General features: G+C 36.9%; 1 protein-coding gene across 1 annotated transcript in view; it reads left to right on the top strand.

The window, feature by feature from the left end:
• The first annotated feature begins 3,184 nt into the window (after positions 1-3,184).
• POLQ (DNA polymerase theta) overlaps positions 3,185-17,624 on the top strand; it is a 123,739-nt gene continuing 109,299 nt past the window's right edge. Inside the window, exons 1-7 of the mRNA XM_035000064.1 lie at positions 3,185-3,495; positions 3,970-4,149; positions 6,341-6,471; positions 7,891-8,047; positions 9,925-10,033; positions 12,496-12,715; positions 15,401-15,548. Of these exons, the coding sequence (XP_034855955.1) occupies positions 3,315-3,495; positions 3,970-4,149; positions 6,341-6,471; positions 7,891-8,047; positions 9,925-10,033; positions 12,496-12,715; positions 15,401-15,548 (1,126 nt within the window). The 5' untranslated portion in view covers positions 3,185-3,314. The remainder of the gene's footprint in view (positions 3,496-3,969; positions 4,150-6,340; positions 6,472-7,890; positions 8,048-9,924; positions 10,034-12,495; positions 12,716-15,400; positions 15,549-17,624) is intronic.

Raw genomic sequence — 17,624 nt, forward strand, 5'->3', positions numbered from 1 at the left:
GAAGTGGAAGAACAGCTATCTATAAATTTGGAAGTTATAGCTTGTGTACTTACATATTCTAGTGATTTAGTCTCTTTTAGGCATTCACAGTTTAGTTTTGCCACCTTTAAGTTGCCTTTCTGATGTTTTAACCTGGACCTTTGAGATTATTTCAATTTTGCTTCTATCCCTACCTGTAAGCAAGCTATTTCTACTAGTTCTTTGGGACACTGTGGAGAAATAGGTCTTTTTCAGTTTCTTGTTGATTTAAGCCTCTTATTAAAACTTTCTCATGGAAGCCACCTGAATTCAAGTCTGCAGCTCCCCAAATTACACCGGGATTACACCCGGGGTTCTCAATTCCAGCAACCTTTTAGGAACACCTGGGGAGCTTTTAAGGCATTCCAGTGCTTAGAGTCTATCCCAGACCAATTATATCAGAATCTCTAGGAGTAGGATAGTAGTTTTAAAGCTCCCCAGGGGATTCTCAAGTGTAGGCACTGCACTTGTTCAGTTTAGAACTACTGAACTTCAAGCAGAAAATCCTCTTAATTGGTATCTCCTTTATTCCGAACACATTAGCTCCAATTAGCACCACTTACATCCCATTTCTGATCTTGTGTATTTTCTGGTTCTTTCCTTTCCTTTTTTTTTTTTTTTTTTCACAAATCACCTCCGTTCATGTGAGAAGCACAGAATTTCTTCAGTGTGAGTAGATGACTTTGTTTTAGTCAATTCACAAATGTAGTTTGAATAAATTTTATTTTTCTATACAGCCTCTGCAATGGAAAAATCACTTTGTTATTTGTGCAAACTTATTAAAATCATCAGATGACACATTTGAATGTACATCTATTGTTATTTGAGTTTCCTTTGCTTCTGTTTTCAGCAATATTAGGCTGAACAAGAAACCACTTCTAGTGCAGCACACTTTTCTTATAATTCTGGATGCTATGTAACAAATACATTTAAAAAAAATTCATGACTAAAGTGGTAAAAATAGAAGAATTCCTTGTAGGACAGAAATGTCAATCAAATAATCAAACATTCTAAAAGAGTAGGTGAAGCACTAGAACCAAAGTTTCCCATAGTGATGTCTTCTGATCCCTGGTGGTCTAGAGTGTGGATTTTAATGGATTATATATTCTGGGGGATAGGAGTCTGGGACTCCCAACAGGTGAGAGGTAAGATCTAAAAAATATAAAGCCAAAACCCAAGAACGGAAGCGCCTTTAGTAAGTAAAGCAGAGAAATATCCGATCTGCAGATTGAGATGGTAAGGCTGCAGGCTCGTCCAAATCTGGCTCTGGTGTCTAACATCCATCATTTTACTACTTCTCCATCTTTAAAAAACATCAACCCAGGGGCGCCTGGGTGGCTCAGTCGTTAAGCGTCTGCCTTCGGCTCAGGTCATGATCCCAGGGTCCTGGGATCGAGCCCCGCATCGGGCTCCCTGCTCCGCGGGAAGCCTGCTTCTCCCTCTCCCACTCCCCCTGCTTGTGTTCCCTCTCTCGCTGTGTCTCTGTCAAATAAAAACAAAACAAAACAAAACAAAAAAACAACCAATCAACTCAGAGATTAAGTTTAAAGTGGCCCATACCATACCTGGTATGTCTCCCAGGTAACTGGAAGAAATATGTCCAAATATTTTTCTTCCGGAAGATTTTGTTTATTTTATTTATTTTTTAAGTAAACCCTTATTTTTAAGTAAACACAACGGGCCTCAAGCTTGTTACTGGGAGATCAAGAGTCACATGTTCTACCAACTGTGCCAGCCAGGCACCCCCTCTGGAAGATTTTAACTCAGACCTTGAAGAATTACCACAAATAAAATCCCAAGGAACACAAGCTCAGACACAATTAAAAGATGGGAAATACTTCTGGTGTATTAGCATTAATTATTACAATACCTGTTAGCATAACAAAATTGTTAAATATTTTTGAAAAGTAGCTTTCTTTTCTCTATTTATCTGAGGTTTTTTTTTTTTAATTAGAAACAGATGTTGAATGTTTGAAGTAAACTGTAAGTTTGAAAATATTCTCTTGGATTTTTACTGGGATGGCATAAACTATTCCCTGCATTTCCTTCCTAATTATTTTCCTCATTTGATCATAGTTCACGTAATAAAAACAGTGTGAGATTTGTGAGAGATTTTTTTGGTTTATTATTTTCCCTTAAAAATTGGAAGCAGTATTAGAATGCTTAAATATCACTTTCTTTGAATAGTAGTTATTATGTGGAGGGCACTGTTCTAAGCACTCTACCCATATTGACTTATTTAGTGCTCATAATAACCAAATAGTTTGCTATTATTATCCTTATCATATACACACAAGAAAGGAAGCACAAAGGGGTTAAGCAATTGTCCAAAATCATATAGCTATTAAGTCTTCAAACCTAGACTGTTGGCTCCAGAATTTCACTCTTGACCTCTATACTATACTGCATCTCAGGAAGTTCTTCCAGGACTACAATGTAAATTAGGAGTTCTTCCATTTTTTTGATGGCACTGTTCATTTCTGCCTGAACATTAGTACAATTTTAAATTATTAATTAATTAGTTTAATGTCTGTCTCCTTCTCTAGGCTCTTTCTCTTTGAGAGCAGAAACCATTTAATGCCATTTCCCTGCCATTTACCCAGATGGCTAGTACACAGAAGGTGCTCAATAAATGATTGAGTGAATGAATGCAGAGAACGTGCATAAAAAAGAACGAGGAAAAATGTTTCCTTCATGGAGTAATGTCTCCATCTTGTGGAATTTTAGAATATTGCCATTCAAAAACATTTTTAAAATAAGATAGGGTTTTCACAGAATTGATTCTCAAAAGCTATTTCCCAGACTTGTACTATATGTACTTGCACACATAATCTGTAATTTTTTTTTAATATCAATATGTTAAAAAGAGTTACTTCCCTGAGCTACCTATTACGGGCAACTCATGAAGTTAGCAAATCTTGCTATTCAAACAGGAAATAGACAAAAAGAAAGTGCTTAGGCCAGGCTGATTATAAATACAGGTTATACATACAGAGTCGTTCCCTCGCCCCCGCCCCTTGATGAAGGTGCAACTCGGCTTCTCTGACCCTAACCTACAAACGAGGCGAAAGGCTGGAGGTCTAAGACACCAGCGAAGCCGCTCCTTCCCCACGACTCTATGGTCCTCAGGTTACTCTCGCCACTGAGAACTCTATGGTTCCGGGGGCGGGCTGGGAGGCCTGATCTGAAAGCCGAGGCGGGAAGATGGAGGCTGCACCTGTCACCAGGCCCGGTTTCTCCGGAGCGGGAGGACGCTGGGACTGTGACTTTCCCTGAATCGCCGAGGAGAGTTCGCGATGAATCTTCCTCGCTGGAGTGGAAAACGGCGGCGTTCAGCATCAGGCTCGGACTCCTTCTCGGGAGGCGGCGGTGACGGCGGGGACAGCCCCCTGCTCCCCTCGGGGCCCGTGCTGAGTCCGCCGCCGGGTCTGGGACGCTGCTTGAAGGACCGCGGCCGACCGCAGGCCGCAGCTGCAGGTACTCCCAGGCGCTCGAGGGGCCGCGGGCGAGGTGGGCAGCTCTGCCCAGCCGCGTGTGGGAGGTGTAGTTTCAGCACAGAGCTTGCGTGGTTTGCACAGCCCGCTGGACTTCTACTCCCCTTTTCAGTCTGTGACTCTGGCCTAGTGTGGCAGGCCACTTTCTGTTAGGACATGGACGTGCAGGTGGGGCGACAGCCTGGTCATAATATTCAAGCGGTTTGTGGGTCTTTAGGCCGTTACAGAAACAACTTCCTAGTCGGCCAGATCTAATCACCTGTCGGGGGCTCACGCCTAATGGCGCCCAGTACTCCTTACAGACCCTTATATAGGAAGTGCTTTATGTCACGATGTGCTTTATATAGATAGCCGCAGTCCAACACGTAGGAATTCCAAAACACAGTGGAAGACTAACAGCTGAAGTCATATGTTAGAATTAGGTTCAACTATTAATTACTTTTTTCTTTCCTGAAAGGGGAATGCAAGCAGACAATTCCTGACGATCAAATAGACAAGTTGCTGTTGGCAAACTGGGGACTCCCTGTAGCGGTTCTGGAAAAATACCACAGTTTTGGTGTAAAAAAGATGTTTGAATGGCAGGCAGAGTGCCTTTTGCTTGGACAAGTCCTGGAAGGAAAGAATTTAGTCTATTCAGGTATTCAAATTTGTGCACATTAATTTCTGTACTACTTTATGACATGGATATAAAGGATACCCTTGAGGTAGTTATGAAGTAATTTAAAAGGTAGTAGTTATGAGGTAGTTTAAAAAGTGAATGAAACTGCTTTATAACTAGAGAAAGTCTTAAAATAGGAAAAGTGGAGTCTCATCATATGCGTGTTTAAATTATGCAAATTCCATTATATTGGTGAGTGTGGGGAGCGAAAAAGCAGACAATTTAAAGAGAGCTATTCTGCTTGTCTTTCCTCTTAACAACCATGTCCCAGGATGAGAGTGCAAGGGAAATGTAAATCTGCTCTTCCCCTGGTTGATCTCAGTTGCTTTAGAGTGTGTGAACATTATACATTATGTATTTATAATATGTTTATTATAAATACATAATGTATAATGTTATATACATTGACCTGCTTGTACAAGGTTGTATACACAAAAACATATGTAATTTACCATATAGAAGACTTATATAGGCTTTCAGGGGCAACTCTGACATTCATACTTTTTAACCTTTTTACTCACTGACTTTAGAACTTACCATAAGATGCACTTTCTTTGTATCAGTTTTTTCTGAAGTTGTGAGTCATCCAGATTTTTAATTAATGCTTCAGCCGATAGTTATCATTAGGTACAATAAGTTCAGGCTGTGGAGTCAGATTGGTTGGGTTTGAAAACTGTTACAGTTAATGCCTGTGGTAATTAATATAGAGCATATTAATAGAAAGCATGACTGAAGGCTTAGAACAGTTGTTGGCATATAGAATGTACATCATAAATACTAACTGGTGGCAGTGGTAGAATGGCCTGACCATTTCAACTGCTTAAACCAAAACTTGAGTATCATTCATATTTCTGGTTGCCAGCTTACATCAATTAATCACCAAGTCCAGTGTATATTATCAAGTATCTTTTTTTTTTTTAAAGATTTATTAAGAGAGAGAGAGTACACACGAGAGTGTGAGTGCGTGGGGAGGGGCAGAAGAAGGGGGAGAAGGGGAGAGAAGCAGACTCCTCCCTGAGTGTGGAGCCTGATGGGGGCTCAGTCTCACCACCCTGAGATCATGACCTGAGTGGAAATCAAGAGTCAAATGCCCCACCGACTGAGCCACCCAAATATCTTGATTTTGACTACTCTCTGTTTTTAGGTACACTACCTAGTTTATTATCCTCTTTCTTGTAGATTATGCTCATCTTCTAGATTATGCAATAGCCTTATAACTAGTTTATATTTTCTCTCTGGTTTTATTCTGCCTCTGCTTGCAAAGTGGTCTTTATAGAGTACAAATATGATCTTGCCACTCCTTTTCGTAAAACTCACTAGTCACTCTACATTGCTTTCAGGATAAATTCTAAATTCCTTATGTGGTGGGATTATAAAATTCTTTTTCATGTGATATGTTCATATCTCTTCTCTTACTCCTCCTGGTTTTATTTCAGGCTTACTAAATTGCTGCCCTCTGAACTTACCAGGCTTTCCTCCAGGCTTCTGCACATGTTGTTTCTTTTGCTTGGCATTTCTTTCCTCTTCCCTTCTCGTCTCATAAGTTGTGTTTCCTTTCCATAAACTTCATTATAGCTCTTCTCTCTCAACTTCTATCATGGTTCCTACCACAATATATTAAACTTGTTTATCTCCTTCCTCAAAGCAGAGCTTTTAACCATTCAGCACTTAAAGGAAAGGATCGGTAGATACAAGCTAGGGACTAAGTATTCATCATTTATTGTTCATAAAAGGATTTGTTTAATAATTTTCTGTTTTCGGGGCGCCTGGGTGGCTCAGTTGGTTAAGCGACTGCCTTCAGCTCAGGTCATGATCCTGGAGTCCCTGGATCGAGTCCCGCATCGGGCTCCCTGCTCGGCAGGGAGTCTGCTTCTGCCTCTGACCCTCCCCCCTCTCATGTACTCTCTCTCTCTCATTCTCGCTCTCTCAAATAAATAAATAAATCTTTAAAAAAAAATAATAATTTTCTGTTTTCAGTGTGAGGCTATCTAGAGTGCTGGTTGAAGTCAGGGTCATGTAAGCGAATAAAGTTTTCAGATGCTAGTAGGGGCCTTAATGATAGGCTAGTCTAAGGCTCTGTAGTTACTGGATATGGCTTAAAACATTAATTAATGCAGTATATCAAATATTACTTCTCTTTGTAATAACCTTGTGGAATAATATGTTTTAGCTCCTACAAGTGCTGGGAAGACTCTTGTTGCTGAATTACTTATGTTGAAGCGAGTTTTGGAAATGCGGAAGAAAGCTTTGTTTATTTTGCCCTTTGTCTCTGTGGCTAAAGAGAAGAAATACTATCTTCAGGTAATGTTCTTGTACTAAGAACATTATTGTAATAAGATCTATTATTGGCAGCTGTGTTAATAAAAGTTTCTTTTATTGCATCCCAAAGTAGCTTTAAAAGTTGACCATTTATGAAGAGAAACTTTTTTATTATTGCATAAAGGAGAAAGGGTCATTAAATCAAAACAGTAATTGAAAATTGTGTTAAAATTTATGAACTTTTCCTTAGGAAGTGAACAGAATATTTCAATTAGTATTTAAACATATAAATTAAAAAACAGCATTTTAACTGAATAGTAGAATTAAAGTGAAGCACAGAAAGGAGAGTGTTTAAAGAAACATATCCTATCCTAACTGAGGGCCATTTGGGAGTAGTTAGGGGAAGAAGAACAAGATCAATTGGTGCGTAGGTAAAGCTTCAGGCCTGTGGTCTGTTCTGCAAAAATGAATAATAACATTTTTCATTTGTATGCTACTCACTGGTTTTTAAGGCATTTTTACAAATAACAGTGTTTCATTAAATAGAATACATTTACTGTTGTGATCTCTGCAGCGAAAAAATATGTTGCAATGGCAAGACTATTATACTGGTAGTCAAAAAATCTGGGTTCTAGTCCCAGTTTTGCCATTAACTATATCTTCAGGCCAGGCACATAATCTCCTGGACCTCAGTATTTTCATTGGTAAAATGAGGATTTTAACCCTAATACTATGGGTTAACTCAATAACACTCAGAAACATTTTATTGAATGAACAGCTCTAAAGTTCTATGGTTCTATAAATCTTTTTAACAGTTATTTCAGAGGCCAAATAGCCAACAAAGCTGGTCCTACATGGTAACATCCTCTCAACTTAGACCAAAGTAACAAAATGATGAAAGGATCCTTTTTATTGAGAAGGTATGTTAGTTAAAGTTAAACTACAAAAAAAAAAAAAAAAAAAATTAACATCAAGGTCCCACTGCATTGGACTTTTGAAAACTTCTATTGTATAAAAAATTGTGGGATAATGAGAATAATTTTTTCATGAAGTCTAAATTTGTTTCTTAAAATGTTACATTTGTGTTTTAAAAAAGAGCTAGTTTCTTGCATGTTCATTAGATTAAAAATTTAGTGCTTAAGGTAGTTTTCTTTCAATTTTAATTTCTATAAATAACTCTTGGAAGTGCTGTATTAATGTAATCGTTAAAATGGCATACTTCTGTTGGACTCTGTCTTAACAGAAAATCTCTGTTCTGAGTTTTGTCAGTTCTAAACTTCATATTTTTAGCATGTAATACTAAAAAAAACCCCAAAAAACAGTGTGTCCTGGCCAGGAACAACCAACAGTAATCTAATAAATATCTTTGGATACTTATGTCTGTGTTCTGGGATAGAACCAATCTACAATTCATGAATTTCAAGTATTTTTACTTGTATTGTTCCTTTTCACTCAATTCAGAGTCTGTTTCAGGAAGTAGGAATAAATGTGGACGGTTATATGGGCAGTGCCTCTCCAACAGGGCATTTCTCTTCCTTGGATATTGCTGTCTGCACAATCGAGAGAGCCAATGGTCTGATCAATCGCCTCATAGAGGAAAATAAGATGGATCTATTAGGTAAGAAAAGTAGGAAATAAGCAAATATTTTCTGTTGCTAATTTTTGATGGAATGGAGTGGAGCTGTTGTGATTTCTATATGTCCCATTTTTTTCTTATTATCTGTCATCTGCTTATGGAGTTGAGAATTGGCATCTGTAATGTTAGGAACTCTGTGTTTAAAAAAAAAAAAAAGTTTTTTTGCTTGCTGTTATTGACTATTTCCCTGTATGTTTGCACTTTACAAAACACAGAGGATATCCTTGAGCCCTCAAGTCATTTCTTATTGCTTCTTTTCTGTCTAAACTTTACTGGGAATAGAAGGAAGCATGCTGGGGCTGTTTCTGCCATATCCGCAGTTAGTATGTATTCATTATCATATTCTGGTGCTAGGATATCTAGATTTGGCCTTTACTTAGAGGTTACCATTTAGCAGGGAAATGGTATGGAGCTATAGAAGCTGACACTGTATATGAGTTTGGAACTCCGGGAAGGTTTTCTACCTTAATACTTTTTTTTTTTTTTTTGTAACCACTTAGAAAAGTCTATGTAGAGGTAGCAGCAGGGAGAGAATGGTTGTAGCATCAGCAGAAGCGGCAACTCATATCAGTTAGCTACTCACTGAGATCCTGGTGAACTTAAATGGTAAAGTTGGGTAGGGTAGGAGTGGGGAATGAAATCAAAGATTAATAAGACATGGCTCTGCTCTGTAAAGCTTAGAGAAATCACATTCATCAATTTGTATCAGAATTGTCTTATCACTTGTAACCCCATTGGATTTTAAATATCTCAAGGATTGCAATAGAATCTTATTAAATGTGATATCCAATATACCTAGCACAGATATTTTTTGAATGACTGAGTGAGTAAATTGAAATAACTTATCATGCCATATGATTTTTGAGATAGCTTACTGATGAGGAAAAGGAGCATCATGTGCCATTAGGAAATGGGTCTGAAAGATCTTGATTTAGGTGGGGAGGCTTTGTCGGGGGGATACCAGTGCCTGTGAAAACCATGATCTTATGACTGTGTTTAAAGAAGGCATTGGTTGGTACTAACTTTTCAGTAATTCTTGAGCATTATTCCAAGTGCACAGACTGGTTTAATTCTCCAAGTAGTGGAGAAGAGGATTCTGGTAGACAAAACATACTTATGTTTTGTAGTAGAGTGACTCATTACCTATCATCATCAAACAAAAACATCCCTTAAAATCATTTCTTTCTTCTTGATGTGATTTTTTCTTTTCTTTTTTTTTTTTTAAAGATTTCTTTTTTTTTTTTAAAAGATTTTATTTTATTTATTTGACAGAGAGAGACACAGCGAGAGGGGGAAAACAAGCAGGGGGTAGTGAGAGAGGGCTTCCCGCCGAGCAGGGAGCCCCGATGCGGGGCTCCATCCCAGGACCCCAGGATCATGACTGAGCCGAAGGCAGATGCTTAACGACTGAGCCACCCAGGCGCCCCTGATTTTGTTTTTCTAAGCAACTTTCTAACGTCAGTATTGTTGGTTGCCCTGGTTGTTTTCCCCCATAGAAAAGTCAATACACTGAATAACTGTCCTAGCATGTATTTGATATCTCATTGTACGTGTATTTCTACAAGGTTGCCAATAAAGAAGTATCTGAGTAATGAGAGGCAGTTTCCTCTGAGTTAGCTAATCATTGATTTTTAGATCCAGAATACATTACAGTAGGACCACTTATGATATCTGAAATGTCTTGAGAAAGGAATGTCTATTATGTGAAATCTGATTTTTGTTTTATGGTTAGAAATTTGTATCACCTGCAGTATACTGTAGTAATGACAGCTACTTACTATATAAGATACTGAGTCTTTTAAAATTTTTCTTGAAATTGTGAAATTTTGTAAAACCTAGTATCTGGATAATCTCTTTAGGAATGGTGGTTGTGGATGAATTGCATATGCTGGGAGACTCTCACCGAGGGTATCTGCTGGAGCTTTTGCTCACTAAGATTTGCTATATTACTCACAAGTCAGCATCTTGGTGAGTACCTGAAATAACTGAGTTCCTGAGATTCTAAGCAGTGTTGAGAAAGTGTTTGCAGAAGTGCGTAGTAAGTATGAATTAAACAAATTAAAGAAGGAGAATAATACCTATTTAGAACAAACTCATGTACAGCAGTTCATTTTTGTTCCAAAAGAAGTACTTAAGACTGAGTGATTTTAGATGATTTTGTAAACATTTTAAAATTTTGGATTGTTCACCACTTTTATGGTAAAATTTTAAAAATCCAGTTTTTGTATTTGTCAGTTATACATCATTCTATTTGAGCAGTCAAGGCTAATTTTGAAAAATAACATTTCTTCATCCCCTCTTTCCAGAGGCAACTACTTTCAACTCTTACAGCTTTAAAAAAATTTATTTACAGTGTTATTTCTAAATGTAGCCACTTGTGTTTTTAGTTTTACACATTATGTATTGACTACTTACTATGAAAGATGAAGATCTAGCTCTTCTTTAAAATCTTTACTCACCCAACCCAATCTCCTCCCACCTGACCCCTCAGTCTCTCTTTGTCCTCTCATCATCTTCCCATTCTCCAAATACTGTTATGCCATAATTTTGCTCAGATCAGTATTTAATGTTCACTGTTAGGACTATATAAATGCCTTTGCCAACCGAGTCATGTAGTGTATTATGATTACTTTTACCTTCTAAATAACTTTTTGTTTTCTCTGAAATTAATAAATATCTTTTTTGTTTGATGGCTTGGTTTTCTCTGTCCTTTTCACTGATTGATCCCCAGCCTCTTTCCCTCTTATGTAAATCTCCATCCAATATGTTCTAACACATTTGCTATTCTACCAAATTCATCTTCTTGAAGTTTCTCCAAAAGACTTCTGAATTGTTCTAATCTGGTTATGTGGGTAAACTATATATGTGCTGCATAGTACTTATTTTAGGATCTTTCTTTATCATTTATTTCTATTGCTTTTTGCTTGAGTCAGAGTCCCCCTTTTTTGGATAACATATTTTTTTCTTGATTTACTTTCTCATTTTGGTGGGGACATCTTCGAGGATGTTCCACTTTATTTTAGTGTACAGTCTATTCATATGATTTTTTTTGAAAGTTTGCATATCTGAAAATGCCTTACAGTTATTTCATAGATTGTCCAGGTATAGAAGTCAAGGTTTTAAATATTTTTCCTTTAGAGTTTTTAAGACCTTACTTCATTCTCTTGTTACTGTTGAGAAATCCAATGCCATGCTTATCCTTTATCCTTTGTATGAAATTTTTTAATTTTCTCTGGGAGTTTTTAGGGGCTCCTTTTCTTCCTCAGTGTTGTGAAATTTCACACCAATATGTCTTGGTGTTTCATTTTCGTTCATTGTGCTTGTTGCTCAATAGATTCTTTCAATCTGGGAGCTCTTATGTTTCAGTTTAGGGAGATTTAACACCTCTTTTTCAGTATATGAGAAAACATGGAGATAATTATCTATATACCAGATCAGTAGGGATATAGAAGATATGACTAATGCAATTAGCAAATTTGACCTAATGGATGTATGTAGAAGAATTACCAAATAAAAGCAGAATATATGTTCTTTTCAGTGTGCATAATAAAACGTCGCTCTATGCTGGGCCATAAAGCCATATATTTTAAAGGATTTAAGTAATTTAAAATATATTCTCTGACAAATGGAAATAAACTAAAAAATAAGTATAGGAGAGGCATATGTCCCCTGGAAATTGGGAAATAGACTTTTACCCATTTTTGGGTCAAAAAAGTAATCACAGTAGAAATTGGAAGATAGTTTGAATTGAAAGTATATCTCCTAACAAAACTTGGGAAATGTAGTTTAAGTTTAAAGGGGAATTGATAGTATAAAATGCATGTATTACTGAAGAAGAGAGACTGAAAAATTAATGTATTATTCATCTCAAGAACTTAGAATAGTAAAATAATGCCACAGAAAGTAGAAGGAGAGAAATAATAAAGACAAGAGCAAAAATTAATGAAAGAGTAAAGTCATTATCCAGAACATTCAAACAGTTCTGCAAATCAAGAAGAAAAAACTCAATATATCAATGGGCAAGTACCTTCAACAGGCATTTTTAAGATGGTATCCAAGTGGTCCATAAACATGAAATGATAATCTCATTAGTAATCAAAGCAATGTAAACTACTTCTTCAAAGAGATATTACCACACACTCTCCAAAATGGCTAATGTTAAAAAGATTGGCAATACTAAGTGGTGACAAGATGTAGAACAATAAAACACACATGGATCATGGAGATACTTTAGTACAGTCTCTTTGGAAAACAGTTTGACATCAATAAAATTGAAGATGATCTATAACCCAGTAATTTTACTTCTAGGTGTATACCTTAAAAATGTATGGGTGTGTGGACCCAAGGACATGACCAAAAATACTGTTAGCAGCACTATTTGTAACTAATACTATGTATCTCTGAACATCATTTTCATTTGTTTTCCACAGCCAGGCAAATTTAGCCAGTTCTTTATCTAATGCCGTGCAGATTGTTGGCATGAGTGCTACTCTTCCTAATTTGGAGATTGTAGCTTCCTGGTTGAATGCTGAACTCTACCACACCAACTTTCGTCCTGTACCACTGTTAGAGTCAGTAAAAATTGGAAATTCTATATATGACTCTTCAATGAAGCTTGTGAGGGAATTTCATCCCAATCTACAAGTAAAGGTAAGTCAGTATTTTTACATCACTACTCCTAATATTTTGTGTTTGATTGCATTTTCTAGAAGTTAACATTTTTTTGAGTTATATAAATTAGGGGTTGCAATGTAGTTGAATATGCTTTACATATCCATTAGAAGGATTATTAATATTAAGCTAATGGTTTCATCTTAAATAATTGGTGGTGATGGTGAGAGAAGAAATATAGTTGTGCCTTCAATTTATTTATTTTTTTAAAGGTTTTATTTATTTATTTGACAGAGAGAGAGAGAGAGCACAAGCAGGGGGAGAGACAGGCAGAGGCAGAGGGAGAAACAGGCTCCCCGCTAAGCAGGGAGCCCGATGCAGGGCTTGAACCCAGGACCCTGGGATCATGACCGGAGCCGAAGGCAGATGCTTAACTGAATGAGCCACCCAGGTGCCCCAGTTGTGCCTTCAATTTAAATGATTATCTTTTCTAATAAGTATAATAAAAGATAATATAAATAATAAAAAATACCTAATTTTGTAGATTTTTCTTTTTAACTGGGAAAAGATTTTCTATTTTTTTTTTATAGTTTTTTTTTTTTTTTTTTTTATATGACAGAGAGAGACACAGCAAGAGAGGGAACACAAGCAGGGGGAGTGGAGGAGGGAGAAGCAGGCTTCCCACGGAGCAGGGAGCCTGATGCGGGGCTCGATCCCAGGACCCTGGGATCATGACCTAAGCCGAAGGCAGACGCTTAACCATCTGAGCCACCCAGGCGCCCCGGGAAAAGATTTTATGGCTTAGTTTACACTAAGCACTAATGTGGAAAATTAACTTTTGTTAAGTAGTAGGTATAATATATAGTAAAAGGGAAAAACATCATTTTTAGAGTCAGACCTACCTCTGATACATAATAGAGACACTTGATATGGCTGATATTACTTGAATCACAAAACCTCTCTGAATATACTATCTTCATCTAGACAGTGGAATGTAATACTTATTCTAGGAATGAAGGATGGTTTTGTCTGGCATCTAGGAAGTGCTTGATAAATTATAAATTCTCTCACACACCCGTAAATACACTTAAAAAATTTTAGTTCACAGTATTTTTTTAAGTCTGATTCTTCAATCCTGAGTTAAAAACCTGACTCATCATCTGTGGAGTGGGACATCTTCTCTTTTTGTGTAGAGCTGTTCCTCCGAGTACGGAAACGCTAGAGCTGGGAATAGGAGTAAATTCATGTGTTTCAGTCCTCTCCTAGATAGGCATTTGTAGTCTCTGTATGTCTGGCATGGAATCTTCCTCAGTTGCTTTGCTCTGTACCCCAAATTTCATCAGACTCTGCCTTGGTACCTCAACAAATATGTAAACACATTTCATTTGCTCTCCTGTTAATCTTTTTCTGTTGGTATGTCTCTGCCTCCACCCTGTTTGAATCACTTTCAACTCTTACCTGGATTATTGAAATAGTCTCCTAATTGATCTCTCTGCTTCCCACCTTCTCCCTTTCAGTCTATGCTTAAATCAGGAGCTAATGATCTATTTAACATGAACATCAGAAAACATAACCATTATGTTCCCACCCTTGAAATGGTTCCTTGTTTTGTTTAGAATGAAAGCCAGCCTCTTTTTGGTAGGCTATAAGACCGTACATGATCTGTCCCCACCCCTTAGTGCTCTGACCTCACCTACTACTTTCCTTCTCATTCCCTCCACAGCCTATTTGCTGTTCCATAATATGCCAAGAATCTTCCACCTCAGGTTCTTTCTTTCTGGAATGCCTTCCCCCCCGGAAGCATCAGTATGGTTTACTCTTTCACCTTTGGACCTTTACTCAAAAGTCACTTTCTGAGACCTTCCCTGGCCACCTTGTCTAAATTACAGTGTCCTCCCATTCCTGGTCCCTATTTTCCATTTTCTTTTTCTTTTTATCACTTTTCAAAATTCTGTATTTTACTTTTCTTGTTTTTGTTATCTCTCCCTTCCTACTGGCGTAGTAACACTTTGAGGAAAGAGCTTTTTCTCTGCTTTATTCTTTATCCCCAGTACCTAGGACAATATCTGGTACATAGTAAATGTTTGTTCATTGGGTGAATGGATGGATGAATTAATTAATCCAGTCAAACACCCCTTCCAGTTTTGGGAACTCACTGGGCTACCGCAGGGCATTTACATATGCTTTGTTCTGCCTGAAATTTTTCCACTGTCCGCCAGTTACCTTTCATTGAAATAATGCCTCCCCTCCTTTGTATCTCAGCTAAATAATTTTTCCAGAGAAACCTCTTTGATTTTTTTCTGTCAAATTTATGTCAAATATGAGGCTTTGAAACATCATAAAATTATTTTATAGTACATCTAATAATTGTATTTTACATTTATTTGTTTTGTACCTTAATATGTTTCCCCAATGAGACCTAACCCCCTTAAAGATAGGACCTTGACTTTCTTTTGCTTACCATTATATCCCCATTGGCTGAGGGTTCAAAGTCAATAAATACTAGTTGAATTAATAGAAAATATTTCCTTTTCACCTTGCATTATAAGGAAGTTTATTTCTCTTTTTCGCTTGCTTTTTCTTTGTTATTGACTTTGTAACTGATTTTTATTATGCCTTTCAGTAGGAAAAAACCTTCCCCATGAAGCAAAATGAGTGACTTTAAACTGATGTGAAAATGTTTTGAAAGGACCATTAGAGTGACTATTTCTCTTTCTTTCTTAGGGAGATGAGGACCATGTTGTTAGTTTATGTTATGAGACCATTTGTGATAACCATTCAGTATTACTTTTCTGTCCATCAAAGAAATGGTGTGAGAAGTTGGCAGATAGCATTGCCCGTGAGTTTTATAATCTACACCATCAAGCCAAGGGTAAGTTACTGATGGAAATGAAAGCTTCTATACTTAGTACACTTGCTTGAAAGTAATGTTAATGAGTATATAAATAAAGCATGACTCTTTTCGATCATTGAGCCACCTGCCCACTGGTTTACATAGTTTACAAAACTATGCTTTTGTGACTAATCCTCTCCTTATCCTCATTATAGACAATGTATACATACACTCAGGCTAACCTTAAGATTTTTAAAATACTGGATTTATACAGGCACATACTAAGATTCTTCATCTAGGATCCATGGGCTTTGAGATATTGATCTTTGAAGCCTCTAAATTATATATAGAACTTCACATATATACATTTTTCTGGAGAAATCAGACATATCTCTCTTTATATTTCCAAACACTAAAAAAGAATCACAGACATATACATATATATGTATATAAACACATGTATTTTAAAATTAGCTTTATTGGGGCGCCTGGGTGGCTCAGTCTGTTAAGTGGCTGCCTTCGGCTCAGGTCATGGTCCTAGGGTCCTGGAATCAAGTCCTGTGTGGGGCTCTCTGCTCAGTGGGGAGCCTGCTTCTCCCTCTCCCTCAGCTGCTCCTTCTTCTCCTCTCTTGCTTGCGTTCTCTCTCTCAAATAAAATAAAATAAAATCTTAAAAAATAAATAAAATCAGATTTATTGAGGTATAATTTATATATAATAAAATGTACCCATTTGAAGTGTATAATTTAATGAATTTTAACAAAGTATACACTTGTTTAACCCCCACTATAATGAACCTATAGAACATTTCTATCACCCTAAAATGTAATCTTTGCTCTTTCGCTATCAATCTCCTCTCTAGCCCCAGGCAAGTGATCTGCTTTTTGTTACTCTAGATTAGCTGTGCCTTTCCTAAGAATTTCATATAAATGAAATCTCATAGTAAATACATGTGTTGTATGTTTGGCTTCTTTCAGCATGGTATTTTTAAGATTCACCAGGTTGTTTATCAATTTGTTTTTTATTGCTGAGTAGTGATTTAGTGTATGGCTTTAACCATTAGTATATATTTTACTGATTCTAGGGTGAGCACTGTTCCCTCAACACTTTTGCCAGGCTATGGTCCCTTGGGGCCCAAGATAAGTGTAGGGAAGACAGAAACCAACCAGTTCTGGTCACAGAATATTAGGATATTTTATGATTTCATTGGAATCCTGAGGACAGGTGATAGATGCCTCAAGCTTAGCTCCAATAAGTAAACTTTGCTTGAAGTTTATATTTGATAGGCTCTGGCCCAACATTATAATACCTCTTTCATTTCCCTCCTAATTGATGTTTTCTATACTGTGCCATTTATATTCCTTATGTTGTACCATAATAACTTAAATTCCTTTAATAACCAGAAACATTATTATTATCTTCTTTGCTTCAGATTCTGTTACTTTTATTTATAGCAAAGGTTCCCAAATCCTAGTGCTTGGACTAGAGTCTGGGCTATGGTGAAATTATCACCAGAAAAATAAAGATAAGACAGTGCATTTTCTGTAAAGCTGAAGTTTAAATTCTGAAATTATCCCTACTAATTTTTTTTTATGTTAAAATGACTTTTCTTTTGAAATAAAGGTATTGATCAATGGTAGTTTTTAAAAATTTTAAATTGTCTTTAGCATAATAAAACATTGGTAACCTCTGTGGGTCCTTAAAATTTTAAGAAAATTTTACCTAAAATATTTTTAAAAATATATATGTTAAAGGGGCGCCTGGGTGGCTCAGTTGTTAAGTGTCTTCCTTCGGCTCAGGTCATGATCCCGGGATCCTAGGATTGAGTCCCACATTGGGCTCCTGCTTGGCAGGAAGCCTGCTTTTCCCTTTCCCACTCCCTCTGCTTGTGTTCCTGCTCTCGCTATCTCTCCCTGTCAAATAAATAAATAAAATCTTTAAAAAATATATATATAATATATGTTAAAAATATATCTTATCAGAGGCTTACTAGTTCAGAAATCCAAGATTTTGGGAAATTCTTTAAAGAAAACATAGTTCCTGCATCTAAGAAAGTTGAGATCTTACTAGGGGAGCGGTTTACACAGAGAGGCAAAGACAGAAGATAATGGGTGAC

The sequence above is a fragment of the Mirounga leonina genome, unplaced genomic scaffold, assembly GCF_011800145.1.
Source record: "Mirounga leonina isolate KUSES-001 unplaced genomic scaffold, KU_Mleo_1.0 Mir_115, whole genome shotgun sequence".
In the NCBI taxonomy this organism is placed as follows: Eukaryota; Metazoa; Chordata; class Mammalia; order Carnivora; family Phocidae; genus Mirounga; species Mirounga leonina.